Source organism: Cajanus cajan, chromosome 1 (assembly GCF_000230855.2).
Source record: "Cajanus cajan strain Asha chromosome 1, NIPB_CcT2T_4, whole genome shotgun sequence".
In the NCBI taxonomy this organism is placed as follows: Eukaryota; Viridiplantae; Streptophyta; class Magnoliopsida; order Fabales; family Fabaceae; genus Cajanus; species Cajanus cajan.
The window spans coordinates 40,084,931-40,110,405 of record NC_138517.1 but is presented as its reverse complement, the minus strand read 5'-3'; the positions used below and the strand labels follow the sequence as shown (position 1 = coordinate 40,110,405).

The following is a 25,475-nucleotide window of genomic DNA, read 5'->3' as shown; positions in this document are numbered from 1 at the left end:
ATCCCCCAGCGGGTAACAGCCTACACAGAGGCATTCCTTCAAAGAAGAGAAAAATCGGAAAAATCAACAACAATTCCCCAAGCGGAATTCGGCTTTTCAGCCAATCATTGAACGTCAAGCTGATACGCCTAACAGAAGAGGCCAATCACAACTAATGACAAAATCCCCTAGCGGATAACAGCCTACACAGAGGCAACAAAATCCAAAAATTAAAAAGAGTTACCCGAATAAGGATAAACCGGGATACTCCACCAACGTCAAAGGACGTCAGCCAAACATAAGGCATCGCTCAACTCAGAGAGAAAGAGCATCTGTGTCTATACCCCAAGGAGTCAGAAATTCCCCAAGGGTACCAACAATGCAATGCAAGTTGGGGCACAGGAACCTGTGAATGACTGCACATCCCCTAGACGGATCCCTGCGTTATCCAGCCCTCAGTGGCACAAAAATCAAAAACAATCGTCGAAGCAGCATCGTGGACTGTGGAGACAAAATCAACATCCAGAATCCCCAGCGGATAACAGCCTACACAGAGGCAGCAAAAAATCAGAAAATCAAAAAGAGTTACCCGAACAAGGATAACCGGGATACTCCACCAACGTCGAAAGGACGTCAGCCAATCATAAGGCACCGCTCACATCAGAAAGAGCATCTTTGTGTCTGTACCCCAAAGGAATCAGAAATTCCCCAGTGGGCACCGACTACGCAATGAAAAGTTGGAGCACAGGAACCTGTGAATGACTGCACATCCCCTAGACGGATCCCTGCGTTATCCAGCCCTCAGTGGCACAAAATCAGAAACAACCGTCGAAGCAGCATCGTGGACTGTGGAGACAAAATCATCACAAATCCTTGGAAAGGAGATATTCACGCTACCCCGTCGTCACAAACACGGAGGTATGCAGCTTCCGGCTCGAGCAATGAGCGAAGCTATCTCTGGAAAGGAGGTACTCACTGCTTACCGCTGTCACAAGGGTACTTAGCTTCCGGCTCGAACAAAGAGTGAAGCTAAGCCTGGAGAGGCGGTACTCACAGCTTCCAGCTTGGGCAACAAGCAAAGCAAAGCCTGGAGAGGCGAAACTCACACTGCTACCGTCGTCACAAGGGTACTTAGCTTCCGGCTCGAACAAAGAGTGAAGCTAAGCCTAGAGAGGCGGTACTCACAGCTTCCAGCTTGGGCAGCAAGCATAGCAAAACCTGGAGAGGCTACTCGACAATTTTCCACCGGAAGACGCTACAAGTCAGAAGGTCGGCGCATCACCCGGACAATTGGGTCAACTCCTTTACTTGTCGGCCGGTATACCAAAAGGCCGTCCGACTAAGTAAAGGGGGGGCAGCTGTAGACCCCTAAAATTGTCCGGGTCAGAAATAAAGCTTGAAGACTCTCGAAGACTGAAGGAAAATCAGCCAGAAGGACTCCTGGAAGGCCCTAGGAGGGTTCTCTGTAGGTCTAGAGGTCTTAGAATAGCTCAAAATAAGGAAGTGGAGGGAATGAAGCCCAATACGGCCGTACTGAACCTAATACGGCCGTATTGAAGCTTCAATACGGCCGCAGTGAACTCAATACGGCGTATTGAAGTTTCTGAAACTTCAATACGGCCGTACTGAAGTCAATACGCCCGTATTGACACTTCAATACACCCGCAGTGAACTCAATACGGGCGCATTGAAATTTCTGAATTTCAATACGGCCGTATTGAACTCAATACGACCGTATTGAAGTTCAAAAATTTCAATACGGCCGTATTGCTCATGTAGGCCGTATTGCGCCTATTCCCTATAAATATGACGTCAATTGGACGTCATTCCACACTTTTTTACTCAGTTTTGACTCCCTCCTTGAGTATTCTGGGGTTTTTGAGCAGTGTTCTGCCCTAGAAATCTCTCTGGGAGTCGATCCGACGAAGTTCTGGAATTCTGAGCACTTAGCTTGGAGATTCGAACCTAGTCGAAGGGAAATCCTCCGGATTTCCATAGTCAAAAGTTTTTAGGAAGGAGCGAGCGAGCCTGTAGAGCGAGGGAACGCCAAAAAGCTTCCCAGTTTTACTCAATATATAAAAGCACGCTTCAAGAGGTTTCTTCTTAAATCCTTCCTTTTACTGCTTTCTGTGTGCATATTTAAACTGTCATCATGTAGATAGTTAATTTATAATCGCTTATAATAAATAGGGGTAATTTAGTAATTTTACGCTATTATTTTACAAATAATCTGTCATAGGGAACCCGAAAGGGGCGCTGTGGGGTGCTAACACCTTCCCCACGCGTAACCGACTCCCTTACCCGACTCTGGTTGTAATGGCCAAAGTTGATTTATAAAATCAATTGCCTTATCCCTTTTTCCAATGTTTTGAGTAAAACATTGGTGGCGACTCCACGAACCCTCCTTTTACGAAAACCACTAATCCATGGAGGGTCCCGCTTGGGATTAATATGGATTAGTGAACCTTTTAATAAAATTGCTCGTTTGACGAGGTCTCAGTTTGAGAATAAGTCATTCTAGCAATCCACATTTTTAAAACAAATAACGAGTCCAACCATCCTTCGCGAATGCCGAAAGCCCGTTTCGGGCCGGTGGCGACAATTCTCAAGGAACTCCTTCATAGGGACCTTGGTTTTGTGAAAGGCTTGTTTGGGTGCCACTTTTAGGTATGGATAGAAAAAAGTTTCTAAGGGTTAGGGTTCTTGAGAATGCAAAAAATAGTAGAGTTCAAAGTTCAAGAGTGGTTCAAAAGTGCTAAATGTTTGAAACGAGGAGGAAAACATGTTTTATGTACATGGTTGGAAAGGTGAAAGGACATGGAAAGAGAAAAAGGTTGATCATTAATGTTGATTTGTCAATATCTTTAACCATCCCATTGTTCCATGCACATTTTTATTCAAAAACCCTTTTATAATCATCAAAATAATTAAATGCATGAGATACCATTTTAGAGGAAAATGATACATTAGAGTGAATATAATAATATTTATGATAGATGTTACATGCAAAGATGATGCATGTCAAATGATACATGTAAGATGAAGCATATATAAAACGATGGATTTACTATTCTTAGTTTGTTATATATTTCAAATTAAGATGTTCTTTAATGAATCTAAAGCATTCTTCAACTAAAGCCTTAGTAAAGATATTAACTCATTTAGGATCACTATCAATAAACTTTACATCAAAAACTCATTTTTGGACATCATCTCGAATGAAATGATATCTTATCTCAATATGCCTTACTTTAGAATGTTGTATGGATTTTTGGAAAGATTAATAGCACTAGTGTTATCACAAAATATGAGTATATTTCATTCAAGACTAGAATAGCCTTCCAATTGATATTTCACCCATAATAGGTTTGTATAACAACTAGCAATAGAGATGTATTCTGCTTCTACATTGGAAATAGCTATAGAATTAGGCTTCTTGATTGTCAATGAGATAAGGTAGGGAGCTATAAAATGACATCCTCCACTTGTGTTTTTTCATTTAACTTTATCACTAACATAGTCTACATCATACAATCCTACTAACTTGAAATCTTTACATTTCTCATAGAAAGGACTTAAATTAGTGTTTCCAACAAGATATCTAAAGATATATTTTACAAATTTAAGATGAGACTCTCTAGGACTAGACTAAAAGTGTGCACATAGACAAACACTATAAATGATGTCAGATCCACTTGTAGTAAGATGTAGGAGTGAACCAATCATACCTCTATAGATCGTTTGATCTACTAATTTACCTGATTCATCTTTTGATAGCCCAATAGATGGATGCATAAACATTAACATAGATTTGCAGTCATTCATGTTAAAGTTTAACAAAAGTTCTTTCATATATTTATGTTGATGAATGAAGATGCCTTTATCTATTTGCTTGATTTGTAGTCCTAAAAAAGCTTAAGTTTTCCAATCACACTTATCTTGATACATTAGTAACACAAAAAAATAATATCATCAACATATATTTGTACTACTATAAACTTGTGTCAAATTCTTTTCTAAACTAAGTTATGTCAACTTTGTCTCTTATAAAGCCATGACTAATTAAAAAGTTACTTAATCTATCATACCAAACTTTAGGAGCTCGCTTAAGATCATACAAATTTTTCTTAAGTTTGAATCCATGATCTTTCAAAGTAAGTTTTTCAAAATCAGAAGGTTGTCTAATAAACTTATTCTTCTTCAAAATTTAAATTAAGAAAACCCTCTTTATGTACCTCAATCCTATCTCTAAGGATTTGATCTTAAGGATGATAGTTAATGAACTACCAATTATTGTGGGGGTCTAGATGTATTGTCTGACTAGTTTGTTTGTCCTTCAAACCTAGCAACCGTTGGCTCCTCTGTGTTTATCTCAAAGGTCTTCTTAAGCTCAATGTGAAAATCTACAAATTTTTCTTCTAGATTTGATAGTTTTCTATCAGTCATTAAAACATCATTAAACTTCACATGGATTGATTCTTCAACAAGTGGTTTTAGAGTTAAAGACTATATGCTTTTGATGTATTAGAATATCCAAGGTAGATATGTTTTCCACTTTGGAATCAAACTTTACAAGTTGATCCTTAATGTTGAGAGTATAACACTCACATCCAAATGGATGAAAGTACATTATGTTAGGTCTTCTTCCTCTCCACAACTCATAAGAAGCCTTGTTTAGCAATGGTTTTATCAATATTCTATTTTGAATATAACAAGTTGTGTTAATAGCTTCTACTCAAAAGTGTTTTGGGAAAAAATTTTTGCAAAAAAGAGTTCTAGCCATTTCTTGTAAAGTTTAATTTTTTTCTTTTCATCTATCTCATTTTGTTGAGGTGGTCTTGATGAAGATAAGTTGTGAAAAATACCATTCTTTTTGCAAAGCATTTTAAATTATGATTTTTCAAACTCAGTTTCATGATCACTTTTGATGGCTGATATACAAAACTTCTTTTTATTTTAAACTCTTTTACATATTATTTCAAAGATATTGAAAGACTCATATTTGTGAGCTAAGTATACTCATGTATATCTAGAATAATTATATATGATGACAAATCCATACTTTTTGCTTCCCAAACTAAGAATTATGGTTAGTCCAAATAGATTCATTTGTAACAATTTTAAAGGCCAAGAAATGCAAATAACCTTTTTAGATTTGAAAAACGTTTTAATTTATTTCCCTTTTTGACATGATTTACAGAGAAAATGGGTTTTTTCAAGAAATCTCTTACTAAACCATTTTTGTTTAGTTCTAAAATATGTTTTAAATTTATGTGCTCAAACTTTTTATGTCAAATCCATCTTTCATCTTCTCTAGAAATTAAGTAAGTTACATTTTGTTTCCTTAGATCATCTAGATTAATCTCATAGAGATTATTCTTTCTGTAGGCAATAAAAAGTACAGACTTATCATTTCATTTGACTATGCATGAATCTTTGTTAAAAGATACAATATGTTCTTTGTCACAAAATTAACATATGCTAAGCAAATTATACTTTAATCTTTCAACATAAAGCACATTTTCAACAGTAGGTATAAAGTTATTATCAATCTTACCTATACCTTACCTATACCTTTGATTTTTTTCTTTTACCGCTTCCCCCGAACGAGATTGTTCCTTCATGTGATTGGAGGTCTAGGTATATAGACCATTTTCCCATCATTTGTAATGAGTAGCCATTGTCTAGGTACCAATGTGAATCCTTCATTTTTCCCACTAAGTATATATGCAACAAATATTATATGAGATTTAAGTACCCAAATCCTTTTGGAATTTTTTTGTTAGTACCCTTATCCTTAGAATTTCTCTCCTGCTTCCCTCTTAAGTTACATATGTTGGCATGATGATTATTTTTACCACAAATATTGTAGAAGATACTATTAGGCTTTGAGAAATATGCCTTTGATTTCTCTTTCTCAAATGTAAAACCACTTTTGTTAGATAGTAATCTTCTTTGCTTTAAAAACATATTCAACCTAGAAAATCCGTCAAGAAATTTAGTAAGATCCTTCATAAGTTGTATGTTTTAGCATGCAATGTTGTAACTTTAGATGGTTCATTGCTTGTAGCTTTGTACTTTGGGTATCCTTAGCAGCATCTGTCAAATTGTTATTGAGTTTTTCATTTTCTAAGAACAACAATTTATATTTTTCCTAATTTTTTTTATACTCAAGAGTGATCACGTGAAAGCTTGTCAAAAGGGTCTCATAGGACATCTCTTATTCATCAGTGATATCGTCTAATTTAACAGAAAATCTAGAATGAAAGTTATAGTAATATTCTATCTTTGTTCTTGTTTCATCTACATTTGCATAAGACAGATGTCGGCCTTTTCGTCATCTAAATTGTTGTTATTGTCCAATTCTTCCCATATGACCATCATTGTCTTCTTGGCTATTTTTTTCTACTTGTCCATCTCATTCTGAGTATAAGACATTCAACCTTCATGTATCCAAACTTCTTACTCATAATAGATGACCTCTTTGATGTCCTCATTTACAAGTTTCTCAAACCTATCCTTTTTCTTTGTGGAAGCTCCTTATTTTTTCCCTTATTCTTTACCATGTTCTTAAACTTCTTGAACATGAGAGATATTTCATCGTCTATTGGGTCTTTAGAATTTTCTTTTGATCTATTATGCTTAAATTCCAACTTTAGAGCTTTGCCTTAGACTTTCTTCTTAGTAGTTTCATCAATCCTTAGAGCAACAAAATCATTAACTTTCAAGTGATCCCTATTGTTCAAATGGACTTCATGAACTCTTAGAACTTCCAAGAGTTCATCTAGTGTAAGAGTTTTAAGGTCACGTGCCTCTAAGATGGTGGTGGCCTTTGGTTCCCAAATCTTCTAATTGTTCAAAAACTTAGTTCCCAAGGATTTTAACCCATTGAGAATAGTTTGGAGTCTTCCAAACATCTCATCAATGGTTTCATTCTCCTTTATGGAGAACAATGCATGGTGTCTCTAAAGAGTAATAGCTCTTCTAAATCTTATGTCTTTAGTTCTTTCATAAGTTATCTTGATGGCTTCCCACATCTCATTTCTAGTCACTAGAAGAAATTTTACATATAATGACGTATAAAATGTGTCACTATAAATATAATATATGCAATTATAGGTCTGTTGGACATATACCTACACACAATTTTAATGTTCATCTTGAATGAGATTTAACTACATATTTTTTATGTCTCTATAGCTTATACCTACACTTTTTAACAATATACAACATATATTGTATTTATAGTGTAGGTAAAATAAGTTTTTAATGACAAGTATTGTGTCACTATAGAGTGTGTGGCACTACAAGACAATTCTTTTGTAGTGAGTTTTGCAACTATAGAACTTGTCATATTCAATACGTAAGAAAGAGCAAGCTAGGATGTATCTTTCCTTTGTGTTGACTACATGAAATTAAACGCTAGAAGGAGGATTGAATAATATCAATACAAAACTAACATTTTTTCAAAACAACGAAGTACTATCTTAAACCTTAAAGAGGGTAGACGAAGAGATAAAAATAAATAACACACAATATTTTTATACTAGTTCGTTTCAACCACTATACGTCCAGTTCTTGATCAAATAGATCAAGTTCCATTATCTTTGCAAAAATACAAATATTCTTTCACAAGTCACTTTTGCCTCAACCTAAGAATTTTTTGGCTTTTCTCTTTAAACAACTACCCAAGTATTCTTTGAACAACAAAGTATTTTTAGGCTTCCATGACCAAGTATTCTTTTCAACAAAGTCTCTTCAAGCTATAACACAAAGTTAAAGTTAGGTAATAATAGTTATTTCATCTTACTCATAAGATGTGATACAACAATTTAAGTACAAAGCTTTTGAAAAGAATGAAATGAATTTTTACAATCATTGTTCTCTCTATGTTGTATAAGTCTTAAAGCTTATTTATATAGGTTCTTGGTGAAGGTGATCATTGCAAATCCTTAAGTTTTACTCATAAGCTTGTTTTGTCTACCTTCCCTATATAATAAGGTGTATCTTGGTGCATTAAATGTGTTTCACCAAATTGTCACTTCTTATCTGATTAAGAAGATTACTTATCACCTTTAAGGTACAAAACGAAAGGAATTGTTGCATGTGTCAATCGAAAATGACTTTATCTAAAACTTCATACAATTCAAGATATATACTTGTCCTTTCTCATACGAAAAGTGAATCTCCATTCCATTTTGAAGTTCAAGTACCAAAGAAGCTTTTATATTCCTTCGATTTGTTAAGGAATAACATAGAGATAGATCATTTGGTTATTGAACATAATAAATGATATATTTAATGCATTTATCTTAGGCAGATGAAGTGATTCGTCTAAAAGACTACACATGATCATAACCAATCATTTTTCTTATATGATCTTAAAAACACTTTTCTTTTTTAAAATTGTTCATGTTTGTTAGCATTAAAACTCATATTCTTGATAGATCTAAGATTGCCCTTTATGTAACAATGTACAACTAATTACTTTGACTTGAGTAGTTACTTGAAGAGGTAAGTCAAAGAATACTTAGGGTTGAGTTAGAAGTGGCTTGTTGAAAGAATATTTGTATCTTTGTTTAAAAATAATGGAACTCAATCTAGTTGGATTAAGAATTAAGCATTGTCTCGATGGTTGAAACAAACTAATATAAAAATAATCAGTGTTTCATTTAACTGCTTTTCACACTTTATTTAACTAGCATTACTACTTCACTACGAAAAACATGCAATTTTTTTTATACATATTATTCGACCCCCTTCTAGTATTTATCTTTTCTCCATAACGATAATATTTGATAAAACAAAGTGTTAATTATATGTAAGAGATAATACTTGCATTGTATAACATATATTTATAATTTTGTAAAGAAACTCATTTTTGCAATGCTAATTTCAATTAGAGAAGAAGCAGGTGTCCTATTATGACCTAAAATTAAAAATTGGATTTTCAAAAAATTTGAATAAGAAATTTTATTTTCACCCTCACTCCATAAAAATAATTAAAAAAAAAGTCATATATATGTGATCTATAGATGAAAAAAATTGCAAAACTAAGAGGTAAATTTTCTTAATGTTATATTTCCATTTGTTATATTTATAGTTAGAACTTCACAAACCAAAAAGAGAAGAAAACTTAAGAAAATGAGGGAAAGATAAAAATAAGTATATATTAAAATAAATTATTAAAACAAAAGAGCATTATTAACTTTTGTTGATGTATCAAAATTATAACAATCTAATACATTATAAGTGAAAAAAAAAAACAGAGCAATTATAACTTATAATGCATAATTATTTAATCAACATATTAAAATGATTGTATATTTTTTATTAGAAAAATAATTAAAACAATGTTAAATGAAAATAATAATACTCTCAAACATATTGCACAACTTCAAGGACAAAACTTCATTAAAATTTGTGTGACTAAGCATGGTTATATTTTAACTATTTGTGCAGCAAAACATTAGTATATTTTGAATTTATTTACTAGCAAAACTATTAAGATAGTGCTAATTGATATTATTAATACTCTAGAGTGTGCAACAACTTAATTAACAAAAATTCATTAAAAAAAATGAATAACTATAATGAATAAGACTAGACTCTATATAATTATTCCTTAATTAATAAAACATCTTAGTTCCATGGTGTATTTTTTCAATCTTAATTCTAAATATAACATCATTAATCATGTTAGAAATAAATCTTAATTTATTGTTACATGTTGAATAACGAATTTCAAATTTATTTTTTTTTTGTTATTGAAAGGGCTAAAAGCCTAGACTATATTCCATTAATCAAAAAACTAACAAAAAGGTCTACTTGTAACAAGGAATGGATAAAGGCAGGAGGAGACTCAAATAAATGCATCTCCTCCCCTACAACTAGAGGACATTTGGTAAGACAATCTGCCACTAAATTATCCTCCCTAAAAATATAAGAACATGAAACAACTTGAATATCCTAATACAACTCTAAAATCTCGTGAACAAGATCAAAACAAGGATGAGAGGCAGAGCATCCATTATTAATGAGTCTAACTACAAGTGTTGAGTTTGATTCAATCATAATCTTTCCATGAACTCTCTTATTCTTTATAGTTCGAAGGCCATGTAGAGTAGCCCATAACTCTGTTTTTATAATTGAACATCTTCTTAGTTGACACAAAAACACCACCACGCATTTGCATGTATCATCACGAATGATACCTCCACATGCTGCTTCACAATTAAGTACTAACCCATCACAATTTAGTTTAATGTGTTCAGATGGAGGAGGGGTGCAACCATTTGCAACAGGTGCATTAATGATGACAACAAGATTATAGGAAGCCTGATGATTAGATTTCAAATTATCATAGGAATACATGACTGAATCCGACTTAAATCCCAGTCACCATGCACACCTACATAATCAACTACTTTCTTGTTAAGCTCCTCAAGTGGGACAAAGGAGACAACATATTGAATAATCGCCTCCTTACCCAAGACCCATATATCATACCAAAATCTCACACTTCTCCCATCTCTCAAATTTCAAGTTGATATATAAACAAAAATATTTTTTTAATATAATAGGTTCATAATAACAAAGTAAATTGATTTAAAGAATCTTATCTCTCTTAAAAAAATATTTTATTAAATAGAATAAGAAATTTTGTCTTAAAAACATATATTTAAAATAAGCACTTCCTATTTTCTTAAAAAAGTAAATTATATTTGTTTCTTAAATTTTTTTTTTAAAGAGGTATTTTTTTTACGTAAAATAAATGTTATAAATTAACTATTATTTGTAATTAATTTAAGAATGAAACTAAATTAATTAATCTTATTAATAATCAATTTCCAATCCTTATTTTAAGTCAATAAAAATTTTCTTAATTATTATTTTCTGTTTGAAGAAAATTTTTTGAAAACAAAACTATTCTAAATGTTCTTACCGGAGATCGGTCGTGAGGGACGATCTACTGGGCAGGATTGGTGAGCCTTCCTTGCTGGGTACGTCGGCTGCTCCGAAGTGGGGGTGGTACCTGCAAAAGAGACTTTGATGCTAAAGTTAGTTTTGGATAGTGTAGGCGTCTCATATATGTAGTGCACGTACCTTAGTGTGAATTAGGGTTTATCTAGGCCTGAGGTTGGTTGTGGCCCATTTAGATGGTGGGCCTTTGTTTTGGCCGATGTCTCGTAGCACTCATCCGATGTCATGCGGGGGTTAGCGCCGAGTTCAAGTTCGGTGCTTGACGCAGATAGTACACTAGCCCCCCGAGCTCTGAGGACCTGAGGTCGACGAGTTAATTGCCGAGTATGTGGGGGGTCGTGATCTTTCATTTCTGCCCCTTAGGTGAAGCGCCACGTGTCACGAAGCCTTGCCTCGTTTCTCAAAACGTCAAGGCGGCTTGTAATGAAGAGTGGCGGCTCGTAATGATGGGATGCACCCTGTCATTACGAGCTCCATTTAATGCCTTGTCGTTTTTTTCGTTTCCGCTTTTTGTTTAAAACACTTTGCCTCTCTCTCCCTCGCACACTTGCACTTTCAACCATTTAGCTTCCCTTTTACACTTAGTCCCTTCTCTGCACATTTCTCTTCTCCATTTTCTTTCACCATCGGCATTTTCCTTCATCGTCACCGCTTTCGATAATAAGGTCACCATTCTTCGTCGTTGTCTTGTTGTTATTGAAGGAGTACTAGGTACTTCTCCTTTTTTGTCTTCTCCTTCACTCTTCCCCTTTTCGAGTTTTCTTCGTTTTCCATGGCCAGGGAGGGAGAAAGTGTTGCGCCTTCTGCGCCTTCCAAAGGTAAGGGCAAGGCGCGTGGCAAGGCAGCGACCGGCGAAACGGTCGCTGCTGAAAAGAAAAGGGGTGGGAACAACCCTAGGGATTCTCACCCCACTATTTCTGTCCCGGGGTATGAGTGGGTTAGAGGGGATGTCGGGGAGTTTCATAGTCGATTCAGGGCGTTTCTGGATGTCAATGCCATGTGGAAAACACTCAAAATTTGTAGTTCAAAAATTTCCAAGCTCATCCAGGTAGAGCCTTGCCAGCCCGGTGAACGTGTTTACATGGCGGGTACCCCGAATACCCCATTTTTCTACATGTACGAGTGTTTCTTTAGGGATATCAGTGTTTGTTTTCCATTCACCGAGTTTGAGTGTGCCTGCCTCCGGTTTGTCAATGTGGACCCCTGCCAGTTGCACCCCAATAGTTGGGGTTTTTTAAGGACGTTTCAAGTTTTGTGTTCAGCCCTAGGAATGAGTGTGTCTCTGCCTGTTTTATTGCACTTCTACCAACTGAAGTTGGGCGAGCCTCCCCTAGGTTGGGTGTCTCTCAATGGGAGTAAGGCTAGGGGGTTGTTCCAGCTTTACTCCCAATCATATAAAAATTTCAAAAAAGAGTTTTTCTGGATCCGACCTGTGGTTTCCGATCCAAGGGAGGAGGTGGTTTTTCATAGTGAGGGGGAGCCGAGGTTCCCTTTCTTTTGGCAGCGAAGCCCGGTTAAGTTCAATGGGTCGAGCTGTCTTCAATTGTCGGATTCGGACAAAGATGACATCGTCAAATTGGCCGAGCTTCCACGCCCACTGGACAGCAAACTTGTCCTGTCCCTTGCCAATTTGACTGATAAAGAAATGGGTTTAGAGAGTGATTACTTCATTATTTTCCCTTTGTCTTTTTTTTTTATGCTTCTAGCGATGTCCTGATGTGTTATGCTGTTTTATGTTTGCAGGTCTGATGGGGAAGAGCAAGTGGCATTAATTGAAGCAAAATTCAACACTGAGGAGCTCGAGGTGCCCGAGCCTAGTGAGGAGGTTACCCGTTGGAGACTCATCGTAAGAGGAAGAGGGCACAAAAGGAGGTCGGCGAGGCTTCGGGTGCCCCCGTTCTTGAGGAGGTGACGTCTAAAGCCGCTGATTCCACCCTCATAGATTTGACCAAGAGTCCTCAGGCTGAGACTTCTTCGAGGGAGCCTGTGGTGAAGGCTACCCCGGAGGGACAGGTTCTTGTTTCACTCTTCCTTAGTATTGTCCTTCTTGTGTTACTCTTATGCTTGTAACTTCGAAATTTATTTTGATTTTGTCGCAGGTGGGTCTGATGCCTTCCTCTCCCAAGGTTCGTGGGGAAGGCTCAAGTTTTGGGGTGCTGGGATCGGCTCCTTCCGCCGCTGCGCCTCCTCCTCCAAGTGCTCCGAGACCGAGGTGTATCGTGCAACGCTTTGATGTCAAACGTCCAATGTCAAGGCTGGATCACGTAAGTGTATCCCCAGACGTGACATCATTGTGGAGTTCGAGCATGACTACTAAGGAGATTTTTAAGGAGGACCCGACCTTCGATGATAAAGAAGGTTGTTCCGGTGGAAGGCCTGGATTTTGCAGAGGTCTTTATGTAGAAGTCCATCGCTATAGTGGACCACTGGAGGCGCAAGTGGCCGAGGCTTCAGGGCAAGCTGGAGAAGGCAAAGAAAAGTGAAGCCGAGCTTCAAGCTCTGAGGAGAGATCTTTCAAAGACTCAGAAGTCTTTGGAGATTGCCCTAGAGGCCAATGAGGCGTACGCCACCGAGGTTGGTAGCCTGAAAGAAGTTGCCAAGGTTTGTAAGGTCGAGGCAGAGATTGCGCGGAGCCGGGTTCTATCCTTGGAGGAGGAGAACGCGACGTTGAAGGCTGACTTGGGGGAGGCCGTAGAGAAGCATCTTTACGACGAGGTGCTTCTGGCTGGTAGGGAGGAGGAAATTGGCTCCCTAAAAACGGATCTCGATGTGATGACCTCCGAAAAGAGAAATTTGGAGAAGAGGTTCAACAAGACCGAGCGGGCCGTTGTGGGGGAGCATCATCGAGGCTTCGCCAAGGCAGTTCGCCAAGCTATGCTTTTGGCGGGGGAGGTCGATATTTCTTCCTTGCACATTGATAAAGATGTGCGAGGTGGGAAATTGGTTAACGAGGATGACCTGTCCAAGAGCGCTAGCGAGGAGACTGCTGCTTGAGCCTTTATATTTCTTGTCATTTTTTGTAATAGACTTAGTTTATGTTGCTTGCGCTGAGCAAGGTATTGAACTTATTACTTTGTGAATGAATGAACTTGTTATATATATATATTGCTTTTCTCATTGTTGTTTGAAAATGAGTTTCAATGTTTGAGGTTCAATCTTGACCTTTAATTTTCATCGTAGCCCGTGTTTGGCCTTAAGGTTCAAACTTGACCATTAACATAATTTACGCAAAGGTTTGAATTCGACCTTAATTTAATATGAATCATGCCAAGGTTCGAATTTGACCTTGGCTTAATGTAACTCGTACCAAGGTTCGAATTCGACCTTGGCTTAATATGAATTGTGCCAAGGTTCGAATTCGACCTTGGCTTAATATGAGTCGTGCCAAGGTTTGAATTCGACCTTGGCTTATTATGAATCGTGTCAAGGTTCGAATTCGACCTTGGCTTATTATGAATCGTGCCAAGGTTCGAATTCGACCTTGGCTTAATATGAATTGTGCCAAGGTTCGAATTCGACCTTGGCTTATTATGAATCGTGCCAAGGTTCAAATTCAACCTTCGCTTATTATGAATCGTGCCAAGGTTCGAATTCGACCTTGGCTTAATGTAAATCATGCTAGACTTGGTGAGATCAAGGAAATATGAGTAGTAAAGTGAGTCACTTTTATTGATGTTGTGGGTGTGCCTCGTTAAAAACCCTCTCAGCCAAAACCCACTTTTCTATTTTTTGGGACAAAAGACTGGGTAGGGAAAAGAGTGCAACAGCCCATTTATACAATTCAACTAAAATAAAACTTAAGATGAGTGGCATTCCAAGTTCTCGGGATGGTCTTGCCGTTGAGCTTCTCTAGTCGGTATACTCCATTTTCTAGGTCTTCGATGACTCGAAACGGGTCATCCCAATTAGGCGTGAGTTTCCCTTCTGATGGGTCTCTCCTTGCTTCGCCTTGCAATCTCCATACTAGGTCGCCAATCCGGAAAGAGCGAGTTCGGACTCACGTGTTGTACCTTCTAGAGGCTCGAAGTTTGCAAGCTTCTTCTTGAATCTGAGCCTCCTCCCTGAGTTTGTCTATTAGGTCGAGGTTGGTCGCTGTTTCTTGAGTGTTTTGCTCATTGTCAAAGGTGTGACGCTGATGAGACGTCTCGCCGACCTCTACTGGGATCATGGCGTCAGCTCTGTATGTTAGCCTGTAAGGAGTTTCTTGAGTCGTGGATTGGGGGGTTCAATGATATGCCCAGAGAATGCTGGGGAGCTCATCGACCCACTGTCCTTTGGCCATTTCCTAGTGATTTTTTGAGTTCCCGGAGTATGACATTGTTTGCAGCTTCGGCTTGACCGTTGGTTTGGGGATGTTCTACAAAGGGGGGAGGTGCTTGATACCGAGCTCTCGGAGGAAGCTCTCGAAGCTCTGCGTGATGAACTGCTTGCCATTATCAGTGATGAGGGAGTGTGGGATACCGAACCTGCAAATGATGTTCTTCCAGGTGAACCTCTTCACGTTCTCGCCGGTGATTTTTGCAAGTGGGCAGGCTTCGATCCACGTGGTGAAGTAGTCGACTGCCACAAGGACGAATTTGAGTTGACCTTTCGCGGGGGGAAACGGTCCGAGGATTTCCATTCCCCACTAGGCAAAGGGTCATAGGAACGTCATTTTGTGGAGGATTTCAGGCGGTTGCCGATGTGTGTTGTCGAACTGCTGACATTCTTTGCATCTTTGTACGTAATCTTTGCAATCTAACTTCAGCGTGGGCCAGTAGTAGCCAGCTCGAAGCACCCTGGTCGCCATCGAGCGTGCCTCGGAGTGCATACCACATATTCCTCGATGGATCTCCTCGATTACTTAGGTGGCTTGGGGCTTTGTTAGGCATTTTAGCAGGGGAGTCGAGATTCCTCGTTTGAATAGCTCGTCCCCGATGATGACAAATTTGGATGATCTTACCCTCATCTTCGAGCTTCATCTTTGTCTTCAGGTAGAGTTCCCTCCTTTAAGTAGCTCCATATATGTGTCATCTATCCTTTGTCTTCGGTATCATTGGTATTGAAGACTTTATCGTCTAAACTGGGAGAGTTAAGGCTCTCTTGGATGATGGTCCGATGTTACCCAAGGCGCTTTGTGCTGCGAGCTTGGACAGGAGGTCGGCCCTGACATTTTGTTCTCGGGGCACATGATGTATGGTAAACTCCTTAAAGGATGACATCCGCTGGGATGCTGCATGAAAGTGCCTTTGTAGTAGGGTGTCCTTGGTCTGGTATGTCCCACTGAGCTGTTCTACCAAGTGTTTTGAGTCACTGTTGCAACTCACCCTTTGTTCTCCGAGGTCATGATTCAACCTCAGTCCTGCTAGTAGTGCTTTGTATTCTGCTTGGTTATTAGTGATTCTGAACCCAAATTTAAGAGATTATTCTATGGTGACATTGTTGGGTCCTTCTAAAATGATACTTGCACCACCACCAACATATAGAGTCCATACCTGCTTTTCTTCTACTAAGGTTGGGGTGAGTTCGACAACAAAATTTGCCAGGCATTGGGCCTTCAAAGGGCCTCGATTTTCATATCGGATTCCGAACTCAGATAGTTCTACGGACCACGCAATCATGCGCCCTGCGAGTTCTGGCTTTCTCAATATTTGCTTGATTGGGTAGTCCATTTTGATGATGATTTGGTAGCTTTGGAAATAGGGCCGAAGACGTCGGGTCGAGGTGACCAATGCTAAGGCCAACTTCTCGATCATTTGGTACCTTTTCTCTACGTCTTAAAGAACTCGGCTGATGTAGTATATAGGAGTTTGGTTCTTGTTGCGATCTTGCACCATCACCGCACTAATTGCACTTTCGCCAACTGCCAAGTACAGGAGGAGGTCGGAATGATGATCCGGCCTCTGTAGGACTAGTAGGGTGGCAAGGAAATTTTTGAAGCTTTTGAAAGCTTCTTCACATTGGTCAGTCCACTCAAAAGTTTTTGGCTTGCAAAGTAGGGTGAAGATGGGCCTGCTTTCTCTACCAACCTGGGAATGAAACGAGAAAGAGAGACTAACCTTCCTACCAAGCGTTGGACATCCTTGACTTTGTGGGGGCTATGCATCTGTATGATGGCCTTGCATTTTTTCGGGTTGGCTTCAATACCCCTATGGGTGATCATGAAACCGAGGAACTTGCCTCCTTGGACTCAGAAGACGCACTTTTCAGGGTTTAAACGCATGTTGTGCTTCCATATTTGGTTAAATACTTCGGCTAGGTTAGCAACATGGGTGTCGACCGATGTGGTCTTCAGGACCATGTCGTCTAAGTAGACTTTCATGTTTCGTCTGATCTGCTGGTGGAAGACTTTGTCCATCAGCCTTTGATAAGTAGCACTCGCGTTTTTGAGGCCAAACGGCATCACGCGGTAGCAAAAGTTAGCGTGGTCGATGATGAATGACGTGTGCACCTCATCCAGTGGGTACAACATGATCTGATTGTATCCGGAGTAAACGTCCAGAAGGCTAAGGAGGGCGTGATCGGATGCTCCATCAACCAACCTGTCAATGCTTGGTAGGTGTAGGCATCTTTAGGGCAAGCCTTGTTCAGGTCGGTGTAGTCGACGCATATATGCCACTTCCCTGAGTTCTTTTTAACAAGCACCACATTGGCTAGCCACGTAGTGTATCAGACTTCTCGGATGAATCATGCTTTTATTAGCTTTTGTGTTTCAGCTATGATGGCTTCTCGTCTCTCACCACCAACCTTTTGTTTCCTCTGAGCCACCAGTTTTGCCTCTTTGTGGATTGCCAACCTGTGACAGATAAAGTTAGGGTCTATACCTGGCATGTCGGCGCTAGACCATGCAAAGAGGTCGACATTTTTGGAAATTTCGGCTACAAGTTGTTGTCGTAACTCCATGCTCAAATGTTGGCTTATTTTGGTGCATTGGTCAGGGAGTTTTCCGATTTGTAGATCAGCAAGCTCGTCAATTGGACCCGGTCAGTTGTCATGGGATTCTGACCTCGGGTCCAGGTCAGTGATGTCATCCTGAGTGATGTGATTTATCTCGGCGTTGCTCCTCTATTGGGGTTGATGCCTTTAAACTTTCAGCATAGCATTGCCGAGCTGTTCTTTGGTTTTCCTTGACCAAAATTATCTGGCTGTTACCCCCCGGGAACTTCATCGTTAGATGCGGGGTAGACACCACAACTCTAAGTTGGTTTAAAGTCGGTCTTCCTATGATGATGTTGTGTCATGTGTTAGCATCGACGAGGAGGTATTTGACCATGATTCTTTTTGAGTTGGGAGGCGTCCCAAAGGTTGTTAGCAGCTCTATTTATCCTTGAGTATGGACTCGTTCTCCTGCAAAATTGACTAGAGGTTTTGTGTGAGGTTGAATGAGGGAACGAGGGATGTCTAACCTTAAGAATGTTGGTCAGTATAAGACGTCAGCCGAGCTTCCCTAGTCGATTAGTGTCTTGTGGACCTCCCAGTTAGCTACCTCCACCACAATGACCATGGGTCATCTTGGTTGGGACAGACACCGACATAGTTGTCGTCTGCGAAAGTGATGGGCAGCGTGTTGCGTTTGGGGGCCGAGGCTTCTGCGTGGACGTTGTTAATGCTTCGCAGGTGTCTGTTGCGCGCCGAGCTGCTTGAGCCACCTCCTGCAAATCCGCCTGTAATTGTATTGATGACCCCCCGCAAGGGAGTCATACCCGTGTCTTGGCTTACCTCGGCCTGCACTGCACCGCCGATGTTTTGCTGAGATCCAGATAGTAGGTCTTCCCGAGTGCCGGAGCCTCGACCTTGTCCTCGTCCTCGTCCATGGTAGCCTCCCCTGTGAAATTGGGATCGTTGGACGTATTGGCCGAGGTGTCCCCCTTGGACGAGTTCCTCGATGCGATCCCTGAGTGTGCGGAATTCTTCGATTGTGTGACCATAGTTTCTATGGTATCGGCGATGTTTGGATTTGTCCGTGCTACTGAGGCTGTGCTCGGGTGGAGGCAGGGTAATGAGGTCGGTGTTACTGGCCTCCTCCAGTATGTGTACTCGGGGTGCATTCAAAGGGATGTAGAAGTCGTACTTCCCGCCTTTGTTCGGCCTAGTCTTTTTGAACTGACTGTCATTGGAGACTCGCATCTTATCTTTGTGGCCATGGTCTTGCTTCCCTTGTGGTTTCCCACAGACTTGGTCATAGAACGTCGTGTGCTCTTCCATCTGAATGTACCCGGCAGATCGGGCACGAAGTTCGTCCATGTCCTGGGGAGGTCGTCGACAAAGGCTATCGACGAAAGGACCTGGCTTGAGTGCCATGAGCATGGCGTGTAGGGCGACCTCGGGGTTCAAGTTACGGATTTGGATGGAGATGTTGGCAAATCGCTCCATGAACTTCCTCAATGGTTTGTCGTCGCCTTGTCTAAGATTGGCTAGGGCGGCAGACGTGATGTGATGTGGTCGACTCATTGCGTACTGTGCCGTGAATCGCCTCACCAAGGTGTCGAAGCTATCGACTGATCCCGCTGGCAATTGAGTATACCAGGCGAGTGCCGATCCTTTGAGTGAGGTTGGAAAAACCCTACATAAAATAGCATCATCATTAGTGTACAAGTTCACGTGTGTGACGTACAAATCGACGTGCTCATCTAGGTCGATGGTGCCATCGTAGCGGTCGATGTTGAGGGGTTTCCATCCAAAAGGGAGAGGTGTCTCCATGATACCGTCTACAAAGGGGTGACGGCGAATGCTCGCCCTGTGTCCTGGAGCCTGGGCCGATGCGTTGCTGACTTCATGGTCTGATTGGTACATCGGTACGTGTGACCGATGTGCGGTAGACCTATGGGTCGTCGCCCGGGGCGCAGTCGGTGGCGGGGAAGCCAAGTGCCCTTCTTCCTTGTTTTGATTACTCGGTTGAGGAGGCTGATCTGGGGGGCGCTGAGGAAGCTGGGCGCGGATGCGCTCGTTCTCAGCTCGTAGCGCCGCTAGATCGACCTCGTGTCGGGTGCGCATGTTCTCCAGGTCAACGAGGTGTTGTTGTTGCATTTGATCGACTTGCTCGATCAGGCGTCTCAATGTCGCTTCTCCTTCCATTCTTGCTGCGTTATCTTGTTCGTCTGTTGCTCGTCTACTATGGCTTTGGGTGAAAACCATAATCATGGCCGATAAGAGATTTCTTGATCGGCCCCACGGTGGGCGCCAAATATTCTTACCGGAGATCGGTCGTGAGGGATGATCTACTGGGCAAGATTGGTGAGCCTTCCTTGCTAGGTACGTCGGCTACTCCGAAGTGGGGGTGATACCTGCAACAAAGACTTCGGTGCTAAAGTTAGTTTTGGATAGTGTAGGCATCTCATATATGTAGTGCACGTACCTTAGTGTGAATTAGGATTTATCTGGGCCTGAGGTTGGTTGTGGCCCATTTAGATGGTGAGCCTTTGTTTTGGCTAATGTCTCGTAGCACTCATCCGATATCGTGCAGGGGTTAGCGTCGAGTTCAAGCTTAGTGCTTAGCGCGCATAGTACACTAAATATTAACAATTTTATATAATAAAATTAGTACAATTAAATGATATTTTAACTAACTTTATTAATTAGTTAGCCTAAATTATTGTTTCATTACTTATATTTAACTAAAACGAGAGTAGAATGCATTTTTAATAAAGTTAACCTTGACCTTATTTTTTTTAAATCAAACAACATCTATTTTTACTTTATTTTCATATATATGTATTTTTATTTTTTTAATTCAAAGTTAAATTATTTAAATAATGTTTGAATTTGATTATTAATAAAAAATAATTTTTAATTAGACTTTATTTATATTTTAACTAAATTAAATTAATATAAAACAAAATTTTAAAACACTAAAAAAAATACATATATTTCTTTCCTCTTCATTTTTTCTACACACTTATACTCTATATATTTCCTTTTTTTTTTTCTCTACCAAATATATTATATATTATATATATATAAAAGATATGAACTTAATTTTACTCGAACTATAATATTATTTCATAATAAAACACATGCATAAAATAAAATACAAAAGATTACGAGAAACCCTAAAATCTATTGTAACTAAACACTTATACGAATTAAAAAACTCACATGAATCATAAAATCACATTATAACCAAAATTAAATTATTTTTAAAAAAAAATGCTTTAAACAAAGAAAACCTAAACCCTAAACCTAATCCGTGTTGCCACCACCACGCCCGTGTCTTCACCGTCGTGCAAGGTGCAACCACCACTTGCCCAACGCGGTGCCCCCACCACGCCACCGCCGAACACTCGGTAATTTTTTTTGCTTTTTTTTTTTCTATTTTTTTTTATTTTTGTTAAATAGATTAGGAGTTCTTTCTCGATTGAATATCGATTCCTAAGTTGGGTTCTAAGCACGAGACAACAGTTTGAGAGGGAGAAAACGAAATTAGTGAGTTCAATTTTTAGCTTTGGCTTTCTTCCTAGTTCTTTTGAATTGCAAAAAAGGAAAAAATATTTTCTTGTAGAAAAATTCTCAAGCGTGTTTCTAAGCTTGTGTCCAATCAGACTCTAGTTAAATTAACGTTGTTACTCATCCTCAAACTACTTTGAAAATTTCCCATTTGATGATTAAAGAATAACAACGTTTCAGGATTAGACGAAAATAATAAGGATTTTGCTATTTGGCAATTTTTGTTTTAAAAATTATCATTTTAAAAATACCCATTTTGTTTGATGTATTCCTTTGTTGTAAATTGGCTTTGGACACTCGCCACTCGCCACTGTCTGCCACCACAGGTTCGTTCCACAACTTGCATACTAGTCCTTACCATTGCGTTGTCACTGTGATGAACCCTCGCCCACAAAATACTACTTAATAATGACACTGTCCAAGTTGGCCATTATGGATAACAAGTTGCCAATTTATGACGGACTCTGATTAACGTGCGAGAGTTGTTTATTGTGTGCTAATTTTATCCTAATTGCCAATTATTTAATCTGAGATTGATGCTGGTGCTTTGTGGAATTCGTGTCATGTGTGGATTATTTGTTTTGTAATGCTACGTGTAACTTGTTTGCTGAAGCCATTCTTGAATTTGTGATTCTCTCAACATTTTGCCAAAGGCAATCACACTCAAGAAAGAAATATCAGTTTAAGACACCTGAAATGCTGTGTAGCTATTTTAAGCTTTGTAAGACTCTGAAAATAGTGCAGAAACCTGATAATAATAGCAACAACTCTCTTTCCTCTCAGATCAATGCTTGGTAGACCCCCCTAAAAATGGAAGAGTTGTAAATTTCAGACTTTGGTAGCTGAAACCATACTTGTTAAGCTGAATGAGGAATACTAAAGGTATCTGTAAGGGAAGGACAACATTGAAAGAAATAACACAAATTAAAAGAGTAATATGCAGATTCTATGGCTTAATTCATGTTTTGGTCATTGGGAATTGTAGATAGAACTGAATTGGGTTATTGGGAGTCAGCAAAATATTAGTCTTTTGATTTGTTTTCATTATTCAGGTATAAGAATTTTTGGTTGAATTAGTTCTGTTAATGTGATGTATAGATCACTAGGAAACATCTTCTTGTACATGTTGTGGCTAGTGAATTTTGTAGTAGTTTGTTGGCCCAAAAGGATAGGAAGAAGCTGTGAATGAAAAACTGGGTCTGATGGATGTCAAGTGTTACTTTTCTTCCAATGGTTTAATCTATTATTGTTAGATTGTTTATTTGGGACTCATTCCAGTGCTTTGCTTATGATTTTAAGTCTTGAGACTCTGGTGGTTTCTGCTGTGGTGTATGAAGATAATGGTGATAACTGATGTACAATTCATTTATGCAAGTTGCATTATTGATCAACAGTTGTAAATTTAGTTTCCATAAGTGTGATACTGTTGCAAACATTTCCCATAAAGACTGACCTATGCTTTCTGGATTGATACACCAATCACCATTTGGGTCTTATTTTACTCCTCAATCCTCATTAATTTCTCAACCTTGTCAAACATGTATTAATACGTATGGTCATCTAACACAGGAAGACCTTAACTCAACAATCCACTTTATGAACTGTAATTATCCAGTCTAACTTCAAAAATATTTGGCCTGCTTTTGCTGAACTGATTTAGTTCATTTAGTTTTTTTTTTTTTTTTTTTTTTTTGAGTTATATTGTGCTTGATTTTGAAATTTTAAACGAAATATTCTTCTTCAATATTTATTATTTTCAACTTCCAACTTTATTCTGAAAATAAAATTGGTCTAACCCCTACCCTGTTAGTTTATTGTTTGATGATCAATTGTGGTGCAGAACACTGTGCCTTCGTATCTGACATTGAGTGAATTGTGTTCTCTTTTTACGTTTACAAATTTCAGATTGTATTCTGTTTTGGCTTGTATTGACAGCTAATCATTTACTAGGTTTCAACAATTATTCTCTAATCTGTATGTTGATTACTGAATTCCAGATACTGATAGTTGAAGAAAAGGAAGATCAGCTGGTTATATTTGATAGAGAAACTACTGTTACGAAAATATGAAAGAGGAAGAGGTGAATCGATGCCAGATTCAGGAATGGTATCCAAAGTTCAAATCTGTATCCATCAAGACCTTAATTCATCAACTTCCTGAATCATTTATTCAGTACCTACTTGATGACTCGGGGCCCTTCCTGTTGCCTGTTTCTGTCTTAAATGAAGATGCATTACCCAATAGAATTCAAAATCCAGATGAGGAAGAAGATTTTCAGGTGTCAGAGGGATCTGATGATGAAGCAGAGGAAAGTTCTCCACCACCTTCTTTTCCAGAACTTGAATTGAAAATTAAGGAATCCATTGAGTCCCTTGGGGGTGCAGTTTTCCCCAAATTGAATTGGAGTGCCCCAAAAGATTCAGCTTGGATAAGCACTAGTGGTACCCTTCGGTGCACAAGTTTCAGTGAGATTGCTCTTTTATTTCGATCTTCTGATTCATTGGTCCATGACTTGTGTCATGCTTATGATTCATGCAAGGATAAATCTTCAACTAGACCCCTGAGTTTCTTCCTTGCTCTCCGTAAATGGTATCCATCGCTTCAGCCAGACATGGAATTTCGATGTTTTGTACTGGATCAGAAGTTAATTGGAATTTCTCAACGGGAGGTCACTACTTTCTATCCTATTCTGCTTGAAAAGAAGAATGATCTCCTTTTACTTATACAGGCATTTTTTAACAATTACGTGAGGGCTAACTTTGAGTCAGAAAACTACACATTTGATATATACATTACAAAAGATGAGAGAGTTAAGGTTGTGGATTTCAACCCTTGGGGTGCCTTTACATTGGCGTTGTTGTTTACGTGGGATGAATTAGACCATATTCATAGTGAAGGAGATGATGTTGAGTTTAGAATTTTGGAAGATCGTTGTGCTGTTAGGCCAGGCCTTAAAACAGCCGTTCCATTTGATTACTTGGATACCAGCGAAGGGAGTGGTTGGGATCAATTTCTAAGGAATGCAGATGAGGAGTTAAGACGACAATCTACAGAAGCTGGTGGATGATAATCAAATGTTGTTTCTTATTTGTTGCTTTGAGGTAGCAAATAAAAGAGTTGTTTGTCTTTTCTTAAATTTTTATTTTGAGAAACAAGAGGAAAACGTGTGTTTGAAAACAGTACCCTGTAGAGGACGCAATTTTCCTTTTTATCATAAACATAGTAGTCTTTATGTTCTTTTGTTGGATCACTTAAAATCCAATATTTTTATTGTAAGTTATCACCAATTTTCAGACCTTCGATAATTAGTGTTGAAACGTCAGAGGCACATGAAGATCTGAAGTGGCAATTTTCTACTCTCAGATAATGTTATCTCCCCTTTTTTAAATTTACGTGGATGAAAGTTTTTTTTGGAGAAAATTTGTCATGTGTTGTATATTAGCATTTTTGGTATGAAGAAATGAGTTGCTTTTGCGTGTTTGTATTATTCATATGCCTTTCACTGCAAAATCTAATGATGCTCCTTGCTTGCATCTCTTTGACAAACTAGGTAACATTCATATGCATTATTTTGGCTTTTTGGGGTACATGCACCTGCCTCATTTCAAGTGCATAACTCATTTATTGTTCTATATATATTCATTTAATAATTTAGTTCATGTGTTGTGTTTCGTACTTTCATTTGCATAACATGTCTTCCCAGTACGGATGCAGGTTATATTATGAGTATGTTTGGATTGACACATCTTTATAAAAGTACTAGATTTTATACCCGACCACCATGCAACGGACGGGAACATAAGGTGGAGTTTAGTGAAGTGATACAGACATCCCTTACCCTGATTCCAAATAAAAAATTTATCGGTTTATTTTGATGATGTTTAACCACTATATCTCTTTATTTGTCTACTATCAAAGACTACTCAATATCTCGTTTGTTCCTCAAAAGCACGTGTGGACATGAATTCTTTAATTTATCAATTTTTCTTTCTTATAACAACTCTCCAATTTTTAAAATGATCATAAAATATCATAAATGTTAAATGGGAAGCAAAAAGAAATATATTATATATCGGATCAATCAGCATCTC

At 38.7% G+C, this 25,475-nt stretch overlaps 1 protein-coding gene across 3 annotated transcripts; it reads left to right on the top strand.

Moving 5' to 3' along the window:
• The first annotated feature begins 21,047 nt into the window (after nt 1-21,047).
• EDA35 (temperature sensing protein-like protein) lies at nt 21,048-24,751 on the top strand. 3 transcript variants are annotated; one of them, XM_020371525.3, is made up of 2 exons: nt 21,048-21,224; nt 23,382-24,751. In XM_020371525.3, the coding sequence occupies exon 2, from the start codon at nt 23,450-23,452 to the stop codon at nt 24,449-24,451; it is 1,002 nt and encodes a 333-aa protein (XP_020227114.1). In that variant the 5' UTR covers nt 21,048-21,224; nt 23,382-23,449; the 3' UTR covers nt 24,452-24,751. The 3 variants fall into 3 exon arrangements, with proteins under 3 accessions (XP_020227114.1, XP_020227115.1, XP_029129462.1); XM_020371526.3 differs by lacking the exon at nt 21,048-21,224 and adding an exon at nt 21,291-21,363; XM_029273629.2 differs by lacking the exon at nt 21,048-21,224 and adding an exon at nt 21,417-21,710.
• The last annotated feature ends 724 nt before the right edge of the window (nt 24,752-25,475 follow it).